Raw genomic sequence first — 19,847 nt, 5'->3', positions numbered from 1 at the left:
CTTTCTCCTTAGCCCGCTCCTTTCTCCGCACGTGGGCGGACACGTGGCTCGCAGTCTGCGTCACGTGACGCGCTGAGAAGTAAGGGACGCGTGTGGGCACATGCGGGTCCAGGCATTTGAAATAAAAGTTTATATCCCGAGCAATTTATATCCTCGGTAATGTGCAGAGCGGCACAAATCGCACCTCTAGCTCATGTAAGCATAAATGTAGTTCAAGCGAAAATGCTGAGTTTGATCATTTAAATGTCTGCGTAGAAAGTTACAAATGTAACATCATGGGGCCTAATAAATATTGCTGCCTATGTATGTTGAACCTATTTCGCGCCGTACGGAGCCGGTGCAAGGACACCAAACTTAGCACAAACAGTTCTGAAGAATTTAGTTTTCAATCTGCTCGATTTAAAAAAAAAAGTACGTAGCTGCTCCGAGTAGCTTCCTGATGTTGGAAGGAGTAGCGCTTCTGAAAGGGGCGCGCGGGCCTAGTCGTGACCCCGGCTGTGATCGTGGTATCGCCGTAACGGGTTCGATATATAATTTCAGAGACGTGTAATTTTAATTGTGTGAAGGTCGTCGGGGCCCGAGTTAATCTTGCGTAATGGCGGATGCTGCGGTCGGGCCTAGGCATCTGCGCACGTGCTTTGGGCTTAAAGGGCGCACGTGGTCGAATCTAAATGGCGCACGTGGTCGAATCTAAATGGCGCACGTGGTCATGCCTACGGTTTAGCTTGGAGTCGGGGCCCTAGTAATGCTCTCTGTGTGTTAACAAAACACGATGCGAGGTTTTGTCACTTTTTGGGATTTTTGTTATTTAAATGAATGCAAAAAAAACCGCAGGATATTTGTTTGATTTGAGTTTATTTTAATAGCATACTGTAAATGGAGTGTTTTTTTCTTTTGCTAATGGACAGCTTGTTACCAGGTTTCAAGATTGTATTAAAAACAAATGATGGCAAGCTTCTGTTAATGCTTTAATTACGCATTGGTTAGGTGCACGGTACATCGCGGCAGGACAAGATAAACAATTAAGTATTTTGCACAAGAAGCGGAATCAAGGAATATAAATAAAGTAGTGTCTCATCAATTATAAAAAAAAACCACTTGGGCATTGCAGGTTACAGCCTGGTAATTGTTGGTTCAAGCTTTCTAATAAATCGCGGAGCCGTTTTACATCGACAATGGATTATTGTTAGTTGCACTGCCCACCACCGGGGTAAGATGGCTTTGACACGGACTTCATTGGAGCATTTTACAGGGCGCCTATGTGCACTCTACTGCATCTATCCTCATCATGAGACCTCCTTTGCCAGTACCAATACGTTTCAAGGACAATGCATATATTATCAGTGTGTTTTTTTGGTTTGCATTTTGACCACAAAGTATTGTGGTTAATGCACACATGATCCCTTGCAAAAAGTTTCAGTTTTTGTTTGCCAGAGAAAAAGGGGGGCAAACCCCCCCCCCTATTATTGGATCTATCCTTTACAGCTATTCTACTAAAATACATCGTTCGTCGCAGCGATCGCACCGCACTATTTGTTTTCCCCAAGACTAAACAGACTGCTCAAAGGCCTCGCAGCTTCGTGGTAGCTTTTAAGTAACGGGAGTGCGATGTGTTTCACACCCCGTGTCCTTCCGCAGCTGCGTGAGCGACCGCGTGCACTCCGTTTGTTGTCGAGCAGCAAGTGTGAGGTTTAACAACGCCGCCGTCGTCGTGAGCTTTCGCGACCAACACCATTAACAGAGTACTCTTTGGTTTTATTCGGTAAAGTCACGTAGATAAAATAAAAGAAAACAATTAAATCACGACGTTTCGGAGGCAACACAAGCTTCCGTCTTCAGGTGGAATAGTCCAACGCAGAATATCTGTGTCAGGAGCACAGTTCAGAGACGAGATATTCTGCGTTGGGCTATTGCACCTGAAGACGGAAGCTTGTGTTGCCTCCGAAACGTCGTGATTTAATTTTCTTTTATTTTGTTTTATTTTATCTGCGTGACTTTACCGGAAAAAAAACAAAGAGTATGAGTCCTTGCAGTCACGAAAGCTTCAAATCTAGAATCATTAATAGAGGGGTTTTTTTTTTGGGGGGGGGGGGGGTTAGATCGTGTAAATATAAACGGTGGCATCAAAACCCGCCACCATCCGACACTGGCAATTAGTAAAGGTTGTCACGGAAACGGAACAAGCCAATTCGTTACTAGTACAGCATGTGTGTTGGAGCGTAAATCCACAACATTTTACAAATTACGAGCTTCAGGGGACAGCCATCTGAACCCCCCAAAAAAACTATGAGAAATTATTTAGTACGGATTAAAACTTCCCACCGGTAGAGGTCCTACTTAAAGCACGATCACTCTACTAATAGTGTTTTCCCCCATTTTTCTGGCAACAAAACTGACACCTTTTTGCAAGGAATCATGTTAACATTAACCACAATACTTGCAGTCAAATGTGTATGTATGTTGAACTTCTTTCACACCCTACGTAGCCATCCGCGCTAATCGGAGGTGCCGGGGAAGGAGAAATCTAAACACGAACAGCTCGTTCGTGAAGCAATGAGTTGTCAACATGGCGAAGAACACACGTGGTCAAACGGAGGACAATTACATGTTTTTAATTAATCAAATGTCTCAATTACAATTGAACGCAAGCGTCAACGCGAGCTACGTGCATGCGCCGCGGCTTACCTACAGTTTAAAAATAGCTTTTTGTGAAAATAATTAATTAAACAAAATTCCGCTGATTTGTCAGATGTCACCCGGGCCAATTCCAGGGACGCGTTCCAAACCAACCCTTACAATTTGCTGTCTTTTCCCTACCGGCTTCTAAAACCTGTACGCACCGTCAACACCGAATGTTCATGCTTGCATTATTCCACAGTCTCTGGTTTGCCTTCCTTCTCCTGGACCTTTGCAACCTCTGGCTTGCCATTCCACAATTGGCTGTCTTTGGTAACCAGAATATAATCAAGTCACATTCTTCCTTTTCCGGGGTACAATGTGGTGGAAAACAGTACAGAAAACTTCATCATTTTTAACAATTAATACTAATCCTGAATACTAATTTATTAATAAAAAAAGAATACTAATTCTGTTAATAATTGTTAAGAATTGTCTCCTTTTCGGGGGTACATTTGGTGGAAAACTGCACCAAGCTTTATTCTTAACAATAATTATGCGCTAATTAAAACGAATTATGTTAAGGATTATGACTTATGTTAAGGATTATGAAGCTCAATCTTGATTTGAAGCTACTGGCTGTGTCGTGTGGTGGAGGGTTACGACACATTTATATCTATGCAATCTAACCCAAAAACCTTTATTATGAATATTGGTCGCGAAAGCCTACGTGTTAAGCTTGGTACAATTTCCCACCAATTGTACCCCCTGAAAAGAGGAGACTGCTAATGATGTTTTGGGTGACCTGCAAAAAATCATGCCGGTGTCATTGCCACATGAGAGATGAATCGCCGACAATGACTAATTGTTATTCAGAAATCGTCATTGCCCACACTGTATCGTAACACATTACACATGCAATACATTGTTATAAAGGCACAGTTTAAATACAATGCGCGCGCACACGTGATACACGTGCATCACACATGAAACACGTGATAAACGTGCATCACACATGATACACGTGCATCACACGTGCACCACACGTGATACACGTGCATCACACGTGGTTTTGTCGCAAAAAGAACACGGAAAATAAACGATTTCTTCACACCCCCCCCCCCCCAAGACCGTATTTAGCATTTTTTCAAGTTAAAGATGTATTAATATACTTCTACAGCATTATTATTACCAGCTTAATTTAGAGTGAAAGCCCGAGTTGAAGGTTTGTGAACAGGTTAGCAAAGGATTGAGCGAACCTCTGACATAATTTGTGTTCTCCCATAAACCAACTAAAAAAAAACACGTGGCTGTTTTATTGTTTGTTCCAAATGCAAACAAACGCTGTTGCCAACATCGCGGTGTTCCCGAGATAAATATGGGAAGTGGGGGGAAAAAGTAATTGCTCGCTTGCAGACGGTACAATAAGCCAACATCGCCGCCACCTCCATAAACTAGCTGTGCGAAAAATGCCCATTCTCTTGTTGAATCAGAACTTCAAAACCGCGATAGGTAAATTAACTTTGTAAACATGCACGCTGGTTAAAACAATGCACACAATGTCCTTGTACTTGTGTGTTTGCCTCTGACGCCCGTTCAGCGTGCTCGCTGGCCCCAACTCAAGAAAACACTCTCTGTGTTCGGTTTATTTACCGAGCTGAACAATCCTCCCGTTTCCAATTTCTGCAAACGACGTTTGGCTGCCGCCCGAGCTTGCCACGAGCGCACTGAACGATGCCATTTTGGAGCTTGGCCAACTACTCAGCACGAAAAGCACCCCTCCCCAAAAAAGTGGCCCGACCCAACTCACATTGCCACATGTTCTTATATGCGTGAACCTGCAAAGAGTGTCAAGTGTGCAAGCACTTGAGAACTTACGCGGAATTCCGCTTTGCAATGGGGACACTTGTTCCTGTTGGCTTACCCAAAACCTTAAGATAGTTGCAACGTGTGAAATCCTACCGTCCATTTGGCGAAGGGACCGAATCGTCCCACAGTGTCGTAAACACGGACGCTTTAAAGGAGGACGCTGAGCCTGCATCGCGCTTAGGATGGGAGACCGCCACCGTGCCCGAGGCTACTGCGGGGTTAAGTTGTTGGCAGCGGTGGGCAGTGCGGCTGTACCACGTTATACCCTTCACCCTTTCACCCAGCGGCGAACGATAAAATAAAATAACCGGCACGGCGTGGGCAGGCCATCATCCAGCAGTGGATTGAGATGTCGAGAGGGCTGTACACGCACCACAATGCAAACCACATGCCCCAACGCCACCCGGTGTACGATCCGAATCTGGGAATGCTCAGGCCGGTCGAGTCTTTATCCCCACTCCGCAGCTCGCATAATGCGTAACAGGCGTCAGGGCCTACGAATTTGGCAGAATGCGGCGTGTTTTGTAAGGTAGAAGAATCCTCTGTGCGTGTGTGTGTGTGTGACGAAAAAAAACATCTTGCCAAACACCTTATCGGCTGTCGTCCACTTTCCACACGGCAAACCGAATCCACCTTTGTCACTCTCCCATCAACAATGAAGTAAAATCGTTTTTAGGAACATGTCAACGGGTGTATACATGCTTAATTACAACCAGGACAATACGATCCTCTTTGGGAGCGCTAGACAACAATGCACAATGCGGTAGTGATGGTCACTTTGTAATTAATTCCACTTAGCAGGACATTTGTTCATTCGCCAAAGAAAAAGTGTGTAGGCATCAATCAAATATATATTTTTTATTTCGCGTTTGGCGGTATGCTCCAATGTGATTTGCGCAGATTTGCGATCTGAATCGCAAACGTTCCCCACGTGTTTGGCGTTTCTTGCAGTGCGCTACTTTGCCACTGCTGTTGCCACGTATCTGCACGCTATGGGAAAGAAACTAGAAACACATTCGTCAATAACACTGTGACCTGAATGGGAAACGTCTATAATAGGTGATGCTTTGGGCAATGGCCCTTCTTCATAGCACATGCAAAATACAATAAAACCTTGGATTGCGAGCATAATTCGTTCCGGAAACGTGTTTGTAATCCAAAGCACTCGTATATCAAACCACTCGTTTATCAGTTGTGATCACGTGACGCTCGGCAGACAAATCGTATACGTACACTACTGGTATTGCAAGACCCTCGCTCGTTTATCAAATTAATATTTATTTAACTTTTTTGCTCATCTTGCAAAACACTCGCAGACCAAGTTCCTCGCAATCCAATGTTTTACTTTGTATATATTTTACATTATGGAATGTAAGACCGCTAAGAATTGTATCAACGGTGAATGTGACGCTACCACCACTCTCCCACACAGCGGTGTGCTGAACTAGTAGTGAATTGGCATGTTTCGCTTACGTGACAAATCTTACTAATTTGCCGTGTCGGGTGGTCGCAGGTTTAAGGACGCATTTATATTTATGCGATCTAACCCTTAACGCGTGCAGTTTTAGATGGACAAACAAGCTTACAGACTTAACTATCAACAAGAGTATATTTATTTAATTAAGGAATATTTCACTGTACTTTTAAATCTGAGTAAAAATAAATGCCCCTTTAACCTCATGCACGATACATGTCTCACTCACCTCTCTGGCCCTCTATCTGCCTCTGACCACATTCTACAAAGAAGGGCCATTGCCTGAAACGTGTATATACACACTTATTCTTTTTAAGGCCACAGTGCTGCCGACGGATTGCGTTTGAGCGTATTGTTATTTGTTCACTACTGCCAACGCAGCAGCATCGTCGTCAAATTATTTGTACAATTGTATTAGATTGCTAGAGGTTTGGTCATGGATGTAGGTTAACCAGAACAGCTTCCGTATGTTACAACTGCAAGACATCTATGAGAGTGAAAATATTAATAGGCCTGACAAAGCCACAGTTGCCTATTTCAACACACATCAAAATAGATACTTTTGTTGCTACAATGTCTATTTACATTTGGGTTAATGTGGGCACGTTCAAAAAGTCACAAGCACGTGTGCACTAAAACGAATGTTTTACACACTTTTATCATACTACAAAATGTGAATTCTAGATTTGAAGCTTTCGTGACTGCAAGGATCCATACTCTTTGGTTCTATTCGGTAAAGTCACGTAAAAAAACCCAACAAAAAATAAAAAAATTCACGACGTTTCGGCCACAACACAAGTGGCCTTCAGGAGGTGAAGGGGACCAGACTGTCTAGAGGGCAGCGCTGGAGCACTGTCCTCTAGACAGTCCTCTTGACAGCGCTGGAGCGCTGTCCTCTAGAAAGTCTGGTCCCTTCACCTGATGAAGGCCACTTGTGTTGTGGCCGAAACGTCGTGAATTTTTTGTTGTGTTTTTTTTTACGTGACTTTACCGAATAGAACCAAAGAGTATACAAAACGTGAGTTTAAATATGTTCGGTTCACCATTGTTCTTCCGCAGCAGGCCTACAGCGGAGAGTGGAGGGCGACTCGTTGATCCCTTAACAAATACCATAAGGTGTCCAAAGTAGAAACGGTTTTTTTGGGGTCAAATAAAATGGAGATCGTGTCAAATGCCAAGCAACCGAATGTAAAAAAGAAAATCTACATTCAAATGCCACCATGACTCAAATATCTCATTCATTATTAATACAATGCAGTAGCTTACACAACGCTTCGTGTAAATGCCACAACTCTTAGAAGCAAATTGTTCGTACCCGCTGGCTATCACCAACACAAAGACACAAATTGATCCCAATTATTTTCACTACCAACCAGGGGGTCCAGTAGCGGGAAAAAAGCCAAGAATTTCGTTTTTAAAAAAATCCCACAAATTTTAAGAGCCATTAATGCATCGTGACCGACGTCACAAAGCGGTCCTTTAAAGAGCCACATGGGGCCCCGGAGTTGCCGACCCCCTCCTGGTCCATACCTCAACATGCCACAAGCTGTCAACCCAGACGGTTCGCCCCGTATGCTTGTGCAGGGAAATTGATTTTTTTCAGGTCCATTAAGGCGTACAGCAGTTTCAATACGGGCAAAAAATATTAAATTGTCTATTAATTTGTGTTTCTCCCTTGTGATGGGACTTTGTAGGATGAACGTTGAGATGTATAAGGGGGCACGGGGTGACCAGTAAGGTCGAAATTGGTCTGTTATAAGCTAGGCACTGATAAGTGAGCAGACATCATGCTGCTCGCTGCAGACATCGCAGATGTCGCGATTTTCACCTGAAGACGGGCGCTTGTGTTGCCTTCGAAACGTCGTGACTTATTTTATTTTCTCTCTGCCCACGTGACCTTACCGAAAGAACCAAAGAGTATGGATTCCTGCAGTCACAAAACCTTCAAATCAAGACTGATAAGTGGTTGACACACATATGACATGCATAATAAAGATTGTTCAGCAATGCCCTTTATTATTCCTATATTACGTTTCCGCTACAAAGAAGCTTTGATGGGATTTGATTGCTGTGCATTCGTGGCGGTCATTGTAAAATGTTCCTCATTTGAACAGCCCCCCCCTCTCCCTCCTCTCCCCAGCACAAAACTAAATTGAGAAAAGCCCTCGCATGGCACATTAATGCACGATAGCAAAGCCCATATACTACCGTGCATGTAAAAAAATGACCGTGATGTATTTTAAATGTTTTCTTGATGTAATAATAATTACAGAAATGTTGTCAATGATGGACTCAGGCACCGAATGAATACATGCACGTTACTCTCAATTATTAAATGACATGTCGTGAGTTGTGGAATATATTTTTTTCACGATGAAGAAATTACATTGCCTGAAATGACACCGAGTAAATATTTTTTTTCCTTTCAAGGCTGCGGTGTTATTGATGAACGTGTTGAGTTTTTTGTTGTTGTTTTATTTATGCATCCACCAAATTGCTTGGTTTCGCCCTCCGTTGTTCCTGTGACTTTTTGAACATGCCTCGCATTAAATCCGTTGTCTTAGAAAAATCGTCGTCGGCATAAGAATGCATCGCTAACTATAGGAAATCGGACCACGATCTCCACATTGCTATTCGATACAAAAATGTGTTCTATTTCTAGCATATCAATAAATGTCGGGCTAATTAAATAGTGACACACGTAACGTAGTTTCCCCGATCTCAAATAGTCATCGCCAAAGAGCACCTTGTTCTATTTGCGGTGTAGATGTTGACCAATAAAATAATTCACTTCCACAAGTAAAAACACTTGTTTTGTCACATGTTATCTTCTCAGGCTATTTATGTGATAGTCTTCCAACACAGAGACTCTACTTACCAACGAGTTAGATTCCAGGTCTGTTCGTAAGTCCAATTGTTTTGCAAGTCCAACTTATCTCCTGCCGATTCCAAGCACGTTGTACGGCGTGTACACTAAACACGGGAGAGGAATTGCTTTAAAAGTTGTATAATCTCCTGTAGATGCCAATGGCTCGTCATGTTCCGCAGATGTAGATGCCACCACCATCTTTTGCTTGGCGGTTGAACTTACGACTCTCGGTCTGAACAGGCAACTGGACATAGGTTTGTTTGTTTGTCTGAAAGCTCCTGTGTCGAATGTTCATAAGTAGAGGGGGGTCCCTGCACTTGTGAAAGTGTCACATAAGCAGCCTTGTAATCGGGTTATTATTTCAACACGTGTCTCGCTTAACGAGCGTTATTCGAGAATTTGCTATCGCGAGCAATTTGAATTTACAGATGTCCAGTACAGACGCTGAGGACAAGGCACCTGCAAACGCGCACTGTGGTTGATCATCTGTGGTGTTACATTTGATGTTTTATTACTTTATTTTAAAATTATTATTTGTATTTCTCACGTTTTGTTCACGAGTGGAAGACTTTGGGGCTGAAACGTAACTCCGCTCTTGACATGGGAATCGATGGGAAAACGACGATTGTTAGACGATTCTTTTTGCATCTTTACATAATGAAGTGTAGGTCTAACTTTAATGTAATCACTGAGAAACGCATCCATTCGTTTCTACAGCCACGAAACAGTCTTATTAATAACTAAGAGACGTGTAAAGCCTTGGGGCCCCAAAGACGTGACGGAGACGTGAAACCTAGGCAGCCACTTCATGGGGTCTAAATCGCGTTTGTATGCAGTAGCGTTTGCACGTAGGTCACATAATGTGCACTAACCGTTCGGATCAGGTTTTAGGTTCGAGACGCCAGTGATGTTTGAAAAAGCGATGTTGCGGAAGTTTCTTTAGGACGCCTCCGATGAGCACGGTTGGCTACGTACGGTGCAAAAAGAAGTTCAACATGCACAGAGCAGGCTGCAGAATTCCTCTCCACACGTAATGAGGCTAACGAGTGTGAATTGACCCAAAAAGCAATGGGTATACTGGATATATGCAAGGCATTAGGTTGTGTGCGCACATACCTCTCGTCTGTTAGTCTATGGGCCACAGCAAAAATTTGTACCACTTATGGAAGCAAAAATACTTCAAGCTGTGTTTACAAAATATTTAATTAGTATGTGCATTTCCCCCCCCCCCCCCCACCCATTGCAGTGCTTACTGCCAGTTTCGGTATGAAATGCACGGCAGCATATAAAGCAGATTTAAATGCTGGCAGTTATTGTTTTCCCCCCCCCCCCCCCGAATGTAAACCTATTCGCAGATCTTGCTTCAGATACCTCATGTTTTCACAACCTGCATAGGAAAGGCTGCATTTCATGGGACCCCATCAATTGCAGAACAGTGTAGAAAGCCTACACTGTCTGTTCCATATTTTAGAAATACAATGTCCATATTCCATCGATTTAAAATGCTCAACGACTTCGCAAATTGAAGCTGGCACGGCCCAAAGAGTGAACGGCTTTCAGTTTTGTGTGGAGTCATTTGAGAAACGGCACCCTCCATTAAGATTGCGTCGAGTAAAAATAAGAAATACCGGTACCACCCACAGCAAAGGAATTGAGATGTTTGGTGCACTGTAAAGAAAAAAAAACATCTTCAATGTGGACACGTGCTTCCAGATGACTGGAATCATGCAATGCAAATCCTGTTCATAAAAGGCTCTCTCTTCTTATCGACTCAAAGCTGTAATCTACACATCTTACAATTAAAGCACCCTCTGATATACGTTGTTAAGTATTGGTGTTTCACCGCAAAATGTCTTGACAAACGGCTATTGGGGGGCGCAGCTCGAGAAATGCACCGCGCAAAATAAATAAATAATGCGGGAACGAAGAACAAAACTCACAAAAACTGTGATGCCATCCCTTGTGGCGCGACATTTGACGCCGATGGCACGGGGCCGTTGCAGATTAAGGAGATTACGCTCGCCCGGCATATTTCACAACGACGTCAAAAAGGCGAGCTCAAGGTGCCTGCCAAAACAAACGTGCAGTGGGTGGAAATGAAGACGCGCAAGCCTCTTGTGGCGGATACTGCAGGCGATTACCTTCCTAACTTACGCACGGTGTGTAATGGCCGAGTTAGGGAGCAGTGGCTAAGCAAGTTGCAGAATTTTAACTCGCAACTGCGGTGGCTCGGCTTCTATTCTCGGTCATGTGGTTAGGGGCCGTACATAAATGACGTCGCGCGATTTTGGACGATTTTTGACCCCCCCCCCCTCCTCCGCCCCCCCTTAGTTACACGGCGTCACAAAAAGTCAGACCTCCTCCTCAAATATGACGTCACAAATCTCTGCCCCCCCCCCCCCCCCAAAAATAAAACATGCTTAAAATCGCTTTCAACTATTGTCATTGCAGTGCGTATTTAATGTGGCGCTGCACTCTGATGTTGTAGGAGAAAACATTTATTAAAAAGTCTATTTAGGTAGAACGCGTTGTCTATATTTTTTTTTAAGTTGCGAATTTTGATGTGACGTCACAATTCTCAACCCCGCCCCCCCCCTCGTCACACATCGTCACAAATGTCTGACAACCCCCCCCCCCCAGGTGCGTGACGTCATTTATGGATGGCCCCTAAGTGGCAGGAACTGGATTTGGCATGAGCCATCTTTACACTAACGACCTAAGTGCTGTTAATTTGTGCGGTTTCAATGATAATTATATTGGGGAAAACACGCGGATTACAGTGGTGTTTGGGTACATCATCATCATCCCCCTTTGTGCTACAGCAGACATATTCAGCACTCTACATTGAATCGTATATTCATCCTCGAAGCACAAGAACAGTTTCACATGCTTCATTCATCTGTGGGTGATACCCCAATGAGTACTACTTAATGGGAAGTCAACAGTGGTCAGTCCATGGTGTTATTGGCCCCTCCCGGCATCGAAATGTGAATCTACGGTCGATGGGTTTTGGGCCACCTCAATGCGCGTGGCCCCGAAGCTCATTTGAATGGAGGATATTTTGGCTTACAATTTAAGATGAGATGGTGCGCTTTGAAAATATGCAGCAAAATTTGCCACAGGTAAGAAACATAATCCAGTTGTACACGTGTATATATATAAAAAAAAAATTGCATTCTAAACAAACGCAACCAGTTGTGTGCAATAGATGCCGCGACCAGGGGTACTGCCCATCAATGCGCAGGGCACTCCGGAGTGCTGTTCTATTGAAGGGCTGTTACCCCAGCCCAGGCTTTAAGAGGAGATGACCGCCTAAGAGAGCTATTCTGGCTTTAGCGTCAGGCGGACGTGTCGCATCGTTCCAAGACGGAGTCCTATTCAACACCGAATGCGAAACGAGCGTTCTTCGGTGATCTAGCAACAAAGCACGATTTTTTCCACGTCCTTAAAATAAAAAAAAAGCTACTCCTAACGCAGCTTTCGATGAGAGTGAACTTTTGCACCCCAGGTTCAGAGCTTATGCACAGATGAGGCTTCGGCAATACGGCGGCGGCGGTGGTGGTGGTGGTGGTGGTGGCCGCCGTAGACCTTGGTGGAGGTGGCGTGAGTGGAGACCTCCCCTCTCTCCACCTTACAGCAGGGAGCACGCCTGCCGTTTCCTGCGCTTGCGCACCTGCAGGGCGGCGCGCGTGGCCATCTCAAACACCTCGCGCACACCGTCCTTGGTCTTGGCGGAGCACTCCATGTAGCCGAAGCCGTTGATGCGATTGGCCATGTCGCGCCCTTCCTCCGTCGTCACGGGCACCTGCAAGGGGGTGTGTCGGGGATTCGGGGGTTGATTTACACGATCCGATGCCGGAGTGGTTAAGAGCACGCGGCTCGCAAAGCCATTGAAGTCAGGTTGCTGAATTGAGTATCGCTGTGTGGGAAGTCAACAGCGCTTGGGCTATGGAGGGCACACTTGCCTCTGCTACAGTCACGTGACATTTTAAGCACTGGCTTAGCACTAACTGAGATGAGTGCAAGCCTACCCCTCTCAATTGCACGGGAAAACATTTCTGCCGAAGACACCTTCAACAATTATTCCTTCATACGTTCGTCGCATGAATTTACTTCCGCAGTTGGTGGTGTGGCATTCGTGAGACGCTGGTACATAAGTGCATTATGCAATGGAACGATGGTGGTTACACAAGCATTCACAAGACGGTTAAGTCGCATAAAGGCCTGCCCGGTACTTTGTGCCAAGTCATCCTACGCTACCACACTCGGCACAAGCTCTGTTTTCCAAGTACGTAAAACTTTTAGAGATACTAAGCCGGCATTTTAACTGTGATATAAGAAAAACATTTAACGTTGATTGTAGTGGAGGCAGTGTGGCAGATTAAAGTACATAATACTTTATGTACAAATAGCTGCTAGTGCCTCCACACAGCAGTGTCCTGAAGCCCCAATAAACAAGCTTTTTCGACGCCCAAACTGGCAGCAGCACAGCATAAGGTGGCATCAGCAGCCAATCTGCTTGATCCCTACACTACTTTCCCTCCATCCCTTACCTCCCCCTACCTCTCTCCTGTCCTCCCCACTATTATAGTTATTATTTTGACAATGCCTTTGTTTCGCTGGAGCCGCCCACTGGGTGTCCACTCGCCCCCCACAGCTTCCTCCCCGCCGCCCCTTATGATAGGCACTGCGCCTCGCCCACTGGGGCATCGCCTCTTGGGGGCCTGGCTGCCGCTGGTCGCTCGCCGGGCCGCACCGCCACCCCCCGACAGGTAGCTCCTTCCCCGGGCCGCGCTGGGGCCTTAGCAGCCGCAGGACGCGGGGGCTTTGTGCGGTCCCCGGGACCTAAGGGTGAGCTCCTGCCGCAGGAGTCCTCACTGTCGGCGTGCCGAGCGCAGAGGGGGGAGCTTCGCATCCGTGGCAAGTTGTGCCGGGTCACTGCGAGGCGTTTTTTCCTCGTCGTGGGCCTGGCCGGAACTTGTGCACGGCTACGGATGTTGCGGAAGTCGTCGGCGGCGCGGGAGACTTCCTGATGGAGGCCCTCTTTGTCTTCCCAATGCAATAATGCCGGATTACTTTTCAGCCCCCTAGTTTTGTCGCCCACCCCACCCCCCCCCCCTCTATGACCAGGCCTATCCCAACCCCTCATTCTCAATCCCTCGGTCTACTGTCATCTAAACTACACCACCATTTACAATAACCCAATTTTTCATTCAAGTCATTGTCATGCTGTGTACAATTTTAGAATTGCTGTAAAAGGTGCTGCATGAATCTCGTCAAGATAACATCTATGGCTAAGCAAGATGCCCAATGGCTGTTGACATTTGTCCAGATAGGCGGAGGAAGCATTTGTGAGGCTGTCTCATGACAAGATGCTGGTGAATAGAGCACTCTGATTGGTAGAGTTCCGAATAAGAGCTTTTGCTTAATAAAGAAAACGGTCGCGTGACTTTGCGCTCGCGCGTGTGTGTGTGTGTGTGTCACGCGCACCAAACCTGCTTCGTCTTGGCCAGTTCCCTGCGCGTGTTCTCGTCATTGCGCAGGTCCTTCTTGTTGCCGACCAGGATGATGGGCACGTTGGGGCAGAAGTGCTTCACCTCTGGCGTCCACTTCTCGGGGATGTTCTCTGCACACCGCGGCAAAGGCACAGCGGCGACGTCTCAGCTCCTTCCCCGGCAGGTTTCTACGGCGGACGCTTGTGCCCTGTAAGGCACCAACGCGGGTTTTACAAACGAGAACCCTCGGTTTGAAAACGGGGCCCCTCACCGTCGTGGGTGGGGCAGTGGCTCTGAGCCCCGTCAACCTAAGTGGGATTACCAGGCACGGCCTGACAGCGGCTGTGGTGGTCTCTGAAATTAGTCCTGCCTGCCTCCCCCACCACACCCTTCAACTCACGAGAACTGGTGTGGCGAAGCATCGTGAAACGGATTAAAGCCACTGTTCTTGCCTTCCCTCGGGCCCAGGAATGGTGGCGCCATGCGTAGCCAACCGTGCCAATCGGAGGTCGTCTCACCGAGGCTGTCGGGGCTGTCGATGCTGAAGCACATGAGGATGACATCGGTGTCCGGGTAGCTGAGGGGCCGCAAGCGGTCGTAGTCCTCTTGCCCGGCCGTGTCCCACAGCGCCAGCTCCACCTGTACACACACCAGACGTTACACCTCTGCTCGTACAACAACTCTAAAAGCAACTAAATTGGTTAAATCACTCAATTCCAAATCGTTTCTCTAAACGCTTCTTACGAATCGACTGCATTCACAACTTGCGTGTGATAAAAAACGACGTGGCACCAAACACGACTGGCCCACTCTTCCGAATGTCACAAGGGTCTTAACACGTTCACAGCACCACAACGCGGAGCGTATTTTGGCAATTTCCGCATGGCAAATTCCTGGCAGTTGTGCGAAACAAACCAGATAACCGAACACACTGACCACTTGGGGTCATCCTGCTGTCTGATCATGGGGTGTTAATTGTATTTTTTTTTAAAGTGGTGTCGACAACATCATTGGTGGCTTCAGGGCAGCGTGAACCACATTGAAACTACGGACACAGTCAACTTGACGGGAACTTACGAAGTTGTTTGAGCCTATTCCATCGTCAAATGGGAAGCGGAAGATAAAGCAAATATATATCTGCCTGCAAGGCCACCCTGGGAGGCAAGTTGTTGTTTTTAGGAGCTGCAGCCACAACAAAATTCCAACACAAGCTGGATTCGGGGTGCCGAGTAACCCGGGGAAGAGGGCACGCGCGGGGCCCACTGCTGGAGAGGCCCAATAAACGCCACGCCGCCACCACCACCACCACCACTGCACTGTACTCTTTCACGCGTCCCAATTTTTCGCCAAACATTCCGGTTTCCTGTCCAGTACACAAAAAGCATTGTCCCCTGCTGGCGGCGTCGACGGCAGTCGTTCATCCTGTCTGGGAGTTTCGTAAAACATGTGTGTACCCCCCCCCTCCACCCCTCTTTTCGGTGCAGACAACATAGCTGACGAAATACGATGTGGGAAACCCCCAGGGTTTGGATGCCCGAGCACAAAAAAAAGGTTAAAAAGTCCTCCTAGGACCGTTCGCCGAGGCCACCGGTGAGGAGGAAAGTGCCGATGTTAAACTGCATTTGCAGGATTCAAACTTAAACAACCTAAAGCTACAACATCTGGTGAGCACGGTGTTATGATTTGTAAGCGGACTCTGGAGGTTGGGTGTTGACTGCAACCCTTGTGGGATCTGATAGAAGGAAGGAAGTAATGGATGGGTGTTGTGGCCACGTCAACAGTAATGGCTTTCAATTCCCTATTTAACTCGACCGTTGGATCTTGTTCACGACAAATTAAGCACGAAAGTAAAAAAAACCCTAGACAATAATGTGCAACTTCCTCGACTAAGGATTTGTGGAAATGGTCAAATATATCTTGATATATTTGCAAATTGAAATTGTCTATGCTCTTCTGCGCCTGTGTGTGATCTACGGCTGCACATGAACTTCAACGGATTTCACGTGTTTAGACGATTCATTCGGCCGTGGCAAAAACCACACCCTTCCTTTTGGCACGGAGAGCTCCAAGCGGGTTGACGTAGCTCAACCGGACCTGTATATGGGTGTACAATCTCACATGACTAATTCTGAAATGCTCTTATAGTGAGCGATTCCTGAAGCTAAATAATTCAACAAACTTTCCTTTGTGTCCATTACGTTTAGGGTCTTATTATCGGTATTGAACCTCTCAGGGTTGACTCGTCCAGAGTTCAAAATAGTTGTTCCTTCTGTGTGTCAACACGTGCAGAGGCAACTGGACGCAACTGGACTGGCCATGACGGATAGTTCTACCATTGACTATACACTCAGGGCTCAATACAAAATAATAACAGTACACAGCCTTTTGTTAAGTCACTGCTGGATGAATGCCTCCCCACACTGTGTCTTTGGTTTGTGGTGGTAGTTTGACCTCATCTCACCGCACTTGGTCAGCGTGCGGGTTGGTGAAGAGGGAGGCCGGGGGCTATAACCTGTTCAGATATAACTCGCCAATAAACTTTAGCATGTGTCCAGAATTCAAACTCGGGCGCTGACCACCGATGAAACGTTACCCGCTTTACAAAAAGCAGGCATTAGCTGGCCTCATTGGGACTTCCTTCATCCGACTCGTGTTCGCCCCCGCAGCAAAAGGTGCTCGCCAATAACATTTGTCGACAGCAGCAGCTTGAGCCCAGGAATAAAAGGCAACGTTTGTCTTTGTTAATAAAAAACTACAACACGTCCGTCACCAACACTGGCCCTCTCGTACGTGCTGTGAAGGGCTATGTGCCCGAAACGTCGCCTTATTTGTTAAGGCCCGCAGTGTTATTTGTTCTGGTTCACCGCTGTCAACGCAGCAGCAGCATCGCTAAATAATAATGTCTTTGTTCAGCACATTTTAGCGTAAAAAAAAAAAAATCTCCAGTAAAATTACATAATTACACATGGCTGTAAAATGCAGAGCAGTAGAAAAGCACACTGGATTGCCGAGAGTTCCAAGTTCTACTAATGATCTACACCAAAACAATAGAGTGGCCAAGCACTGTAAGCGCCATACAAGAGCACCCATTCAAGAGCTGAACACGGCCTTTGAATTAAAACGCGGGGGACACGGGGGGGGGGGGGGGGGGAGCCCTTGTGTGGCCGTTCAGAGCGGCTGCCAAAACATATAGACCGCGTCTTTACAAAGTTGGTCGTGGCAACTCCACCCAGAGCTCCACCCAGCCCGATCTCGACTCCCCATGCCCCTCGGGGCACGACTGAACCCCTGCCCATGCACCCCCTCACCCTCCAGCCCTCCCCCACAAGACGGGAATTGCATCCTGCCCTCAAACCGAATGACTGCCCCAGATCTCAACGCTGTCAAATATTCTCTGTTGTTCTCCTTGCTTGGAATATAAAAGGCTCAATGCTCGTCTGTATTCGACGGTGAATTGTCAAATGGGTGCGTTCATGCACACGCGTGTCTGTCCCGTGTCCGTTCCGTGCCCATTCAGCACCGTCGCTTTTTATTTCGGAGGTGGGTGACAAATGTTTATTTTCAAATTAAGTCTAATGGAAAGCGAGTGAAGGGATGAGACCAGTTCCGTTATCTGCGTAGTCTATGACTGGGTAGTTTATTCATGAAGGATGAGCATTTTCAATCGACTAAACTAAACCACAACTTTTTATTTTACCAGTTAAGGCCCACTGAGCTATGTAGCTCTTTTTCAGAAGCTACCTGGCCACAAATGATAGCTCAACGAAGTGGCTTATCGTGTGGAAATGTATAGCAGCCAAATACTCTAAACGCACGTTGATTCTAAATGCGGAGGGGAAAACCGGAGGACCCGGAGAAAAATCCACGCGGCCACGAGGAGAACATGCAAACTCCAAATACGCAGGCGTCAGGGTCGGGATCGAACCCACAACCTGTAAACCAGGCGAGGTGGTTAACGTCTCACCACCAGATGTGGGAGAAAACCAGAGTAACAGTCGACTCTCAATTATCCGCGCGCGGTTTATTCGATTTGCGGATTAACCGCGCACCTGAGATTTGGACAAATTAATAACTCGTGGATTTTCCCTTAAGCTCAAATAAATAATTTTAAAAAGAGTTATACATTGCAATTTAATTTTTTTTATTACAAGTCACGTGCTGAAACCGAAAAAAAATGTGCTCCGGTTAATCCGAAATTCACGTGAGATCGCCTCTACAGTACAGTTGTTGCATATCTTTACAACAGTGGGCGGAGTTTGATGTTGATGGGCGTGGCTCTGCTATCCACTTGGCACAGTCTTCTGCGTGGGAGTAGGACAGTGTTAACACCGAGTACGCGCATCAAATTTGAGGATTTTTCAAACCTTTTTTAAGCGAGTGTGTTTTTGTATGGGCTTTTGTAATAAAACAGGATCAATACATTCTTTCCTACAAATTTTTTTTCTTCATTAACAAACTACATTTTCTTAACCTAAACATAATTTATACCGATATTAGTGGTTTTTGACATTAAAAAAATGTATATTTTTCGATTATCCGTGATTTTTAATGATCCGCAGCCATCCTCCCCATCATTAGTGTGGATAATTGAGAGTCTACTGTATTTGGAGAAGGGGGGTGGGAGGGGCAACACGATCCCATACAGATGGAAAGGATTGAGTTCACATTCTTCTGTACTGCCGCCTTCTGGCGAGTGGGGGTTATGGTACTTCGATAGCCCACGGGGAGGACGTTTCCCAACGTTTGTGATCCACCAACCCTTGTTACCTCTAGAGCGCCGCCGCTGCCACCTTACATGCGCTACACCAAGTGGCAAAATTAGAGGCACCGACTGGTGATTCATGAAACGTATATATTGCATTTGTAAATTTTCTTTTTTAAAGGAGCACCTCATTGCGGTGTTATTTACTGAAATGGGTAGGATTCAGCAGTGGCTATCCCCAACGTGTTATTTATTAGATTTGTTTTTCCAGTATATTAGGTCAGAGACATCCCACGGCACCGGAAGACGACGCCACTGTGCCAAGGGTTAAAGGTCGTCTATGTTGCGTGTGTCTGCTGCTGCTGCTGCTATACAATGGTCATTCTGTCCCACAAAACTAAAAAGGACTCCCCTTGTACACTGGGAGCAGATGAACAGCTAAACAGGGTAGCCATGTGCATACGTTGTTATGAACACAGAAACAAAGGAGCCACGCTTGACCAGGCCAGCGAGACGCCTTAAAGCTGGTTCGGTGAACTATCAAAGGGCGATGGAGCCAGGATCCACAACTGGCTGCTTATTCATTGTACACAATGCTGGTGTTAACACACAGAATAAACGCCTCATTGATGACCCACACATCACACCTGGCTTTGACACTCCTCCTCGAACACACTTGTGCGCCACCATCAACCGCATCAAAACATCGAAAGGCCGATGCGCACATCTCCACAAATGGAAAATTAAAGACAAGCCCTGGCAGTCTTCTTTCGTATGGATTAAGAAGCAGCAGATTAAAGATGTAATTTTAGATTTGCCACT

General features: G+C 46.1%; 1 protein-coding gene across 2 annotated transcripts in view; it reads right to left on the bottom strand.

Annotated features, from left to right (window-relative positions):
• Positions 1–955: 955 nt before the first annotated feature.
• The window catches only part of LOC116952246 (rho-related GTP-binding protein RhoC-like), a 28,320-nt gene continuing 9,428 nt past the window's right edge, over positions 956–19,847 (bottom strand). For both annotated transcript variants that reach the window (XM_076074173.1, XM_032971433.2), the window contains 3 exons: positions 14,842–14,962; positions 14,324–14,454; positions 956–12,633 (listed from right to left, as the gene is read on the bottom strand). In XM_076074173.1, coding sequence (XP_075930288.1) covers positions 12,460–12,633; positions 14,324–14,454; positions 14,842–14,962 — 426 coding nt within the window. In that variant the 3' untranslated portion in view covers positions 956–12,459. The remainder of the gene's footprint in view (positions 12,634–14,323; positions 14,455–14,841; positions 14,963–19,847) is intronic.

Source organism: Petromyzon marinus, chromosome 46 (assembly GCF_048934315.1).
Source record: "Petromyzon marinus isolate PM22_M1 ecotype Great Lakes invasive population chromosome 46, UKy_Petmar_22M1.pri1.0, whole genome shotgun sequence".
NCBI lineage: Eukaryota > Metazoa > Chordata > Hyperoartia > Petromyzontiformes > Petromyzontidae > Petromyzon > Petromyzon marinus.
The sequence above is the reverse complement of the archived record's forward strand: the minus strand, read 5'-3'. Positions and strand labels throughout refer to the sequence as shown.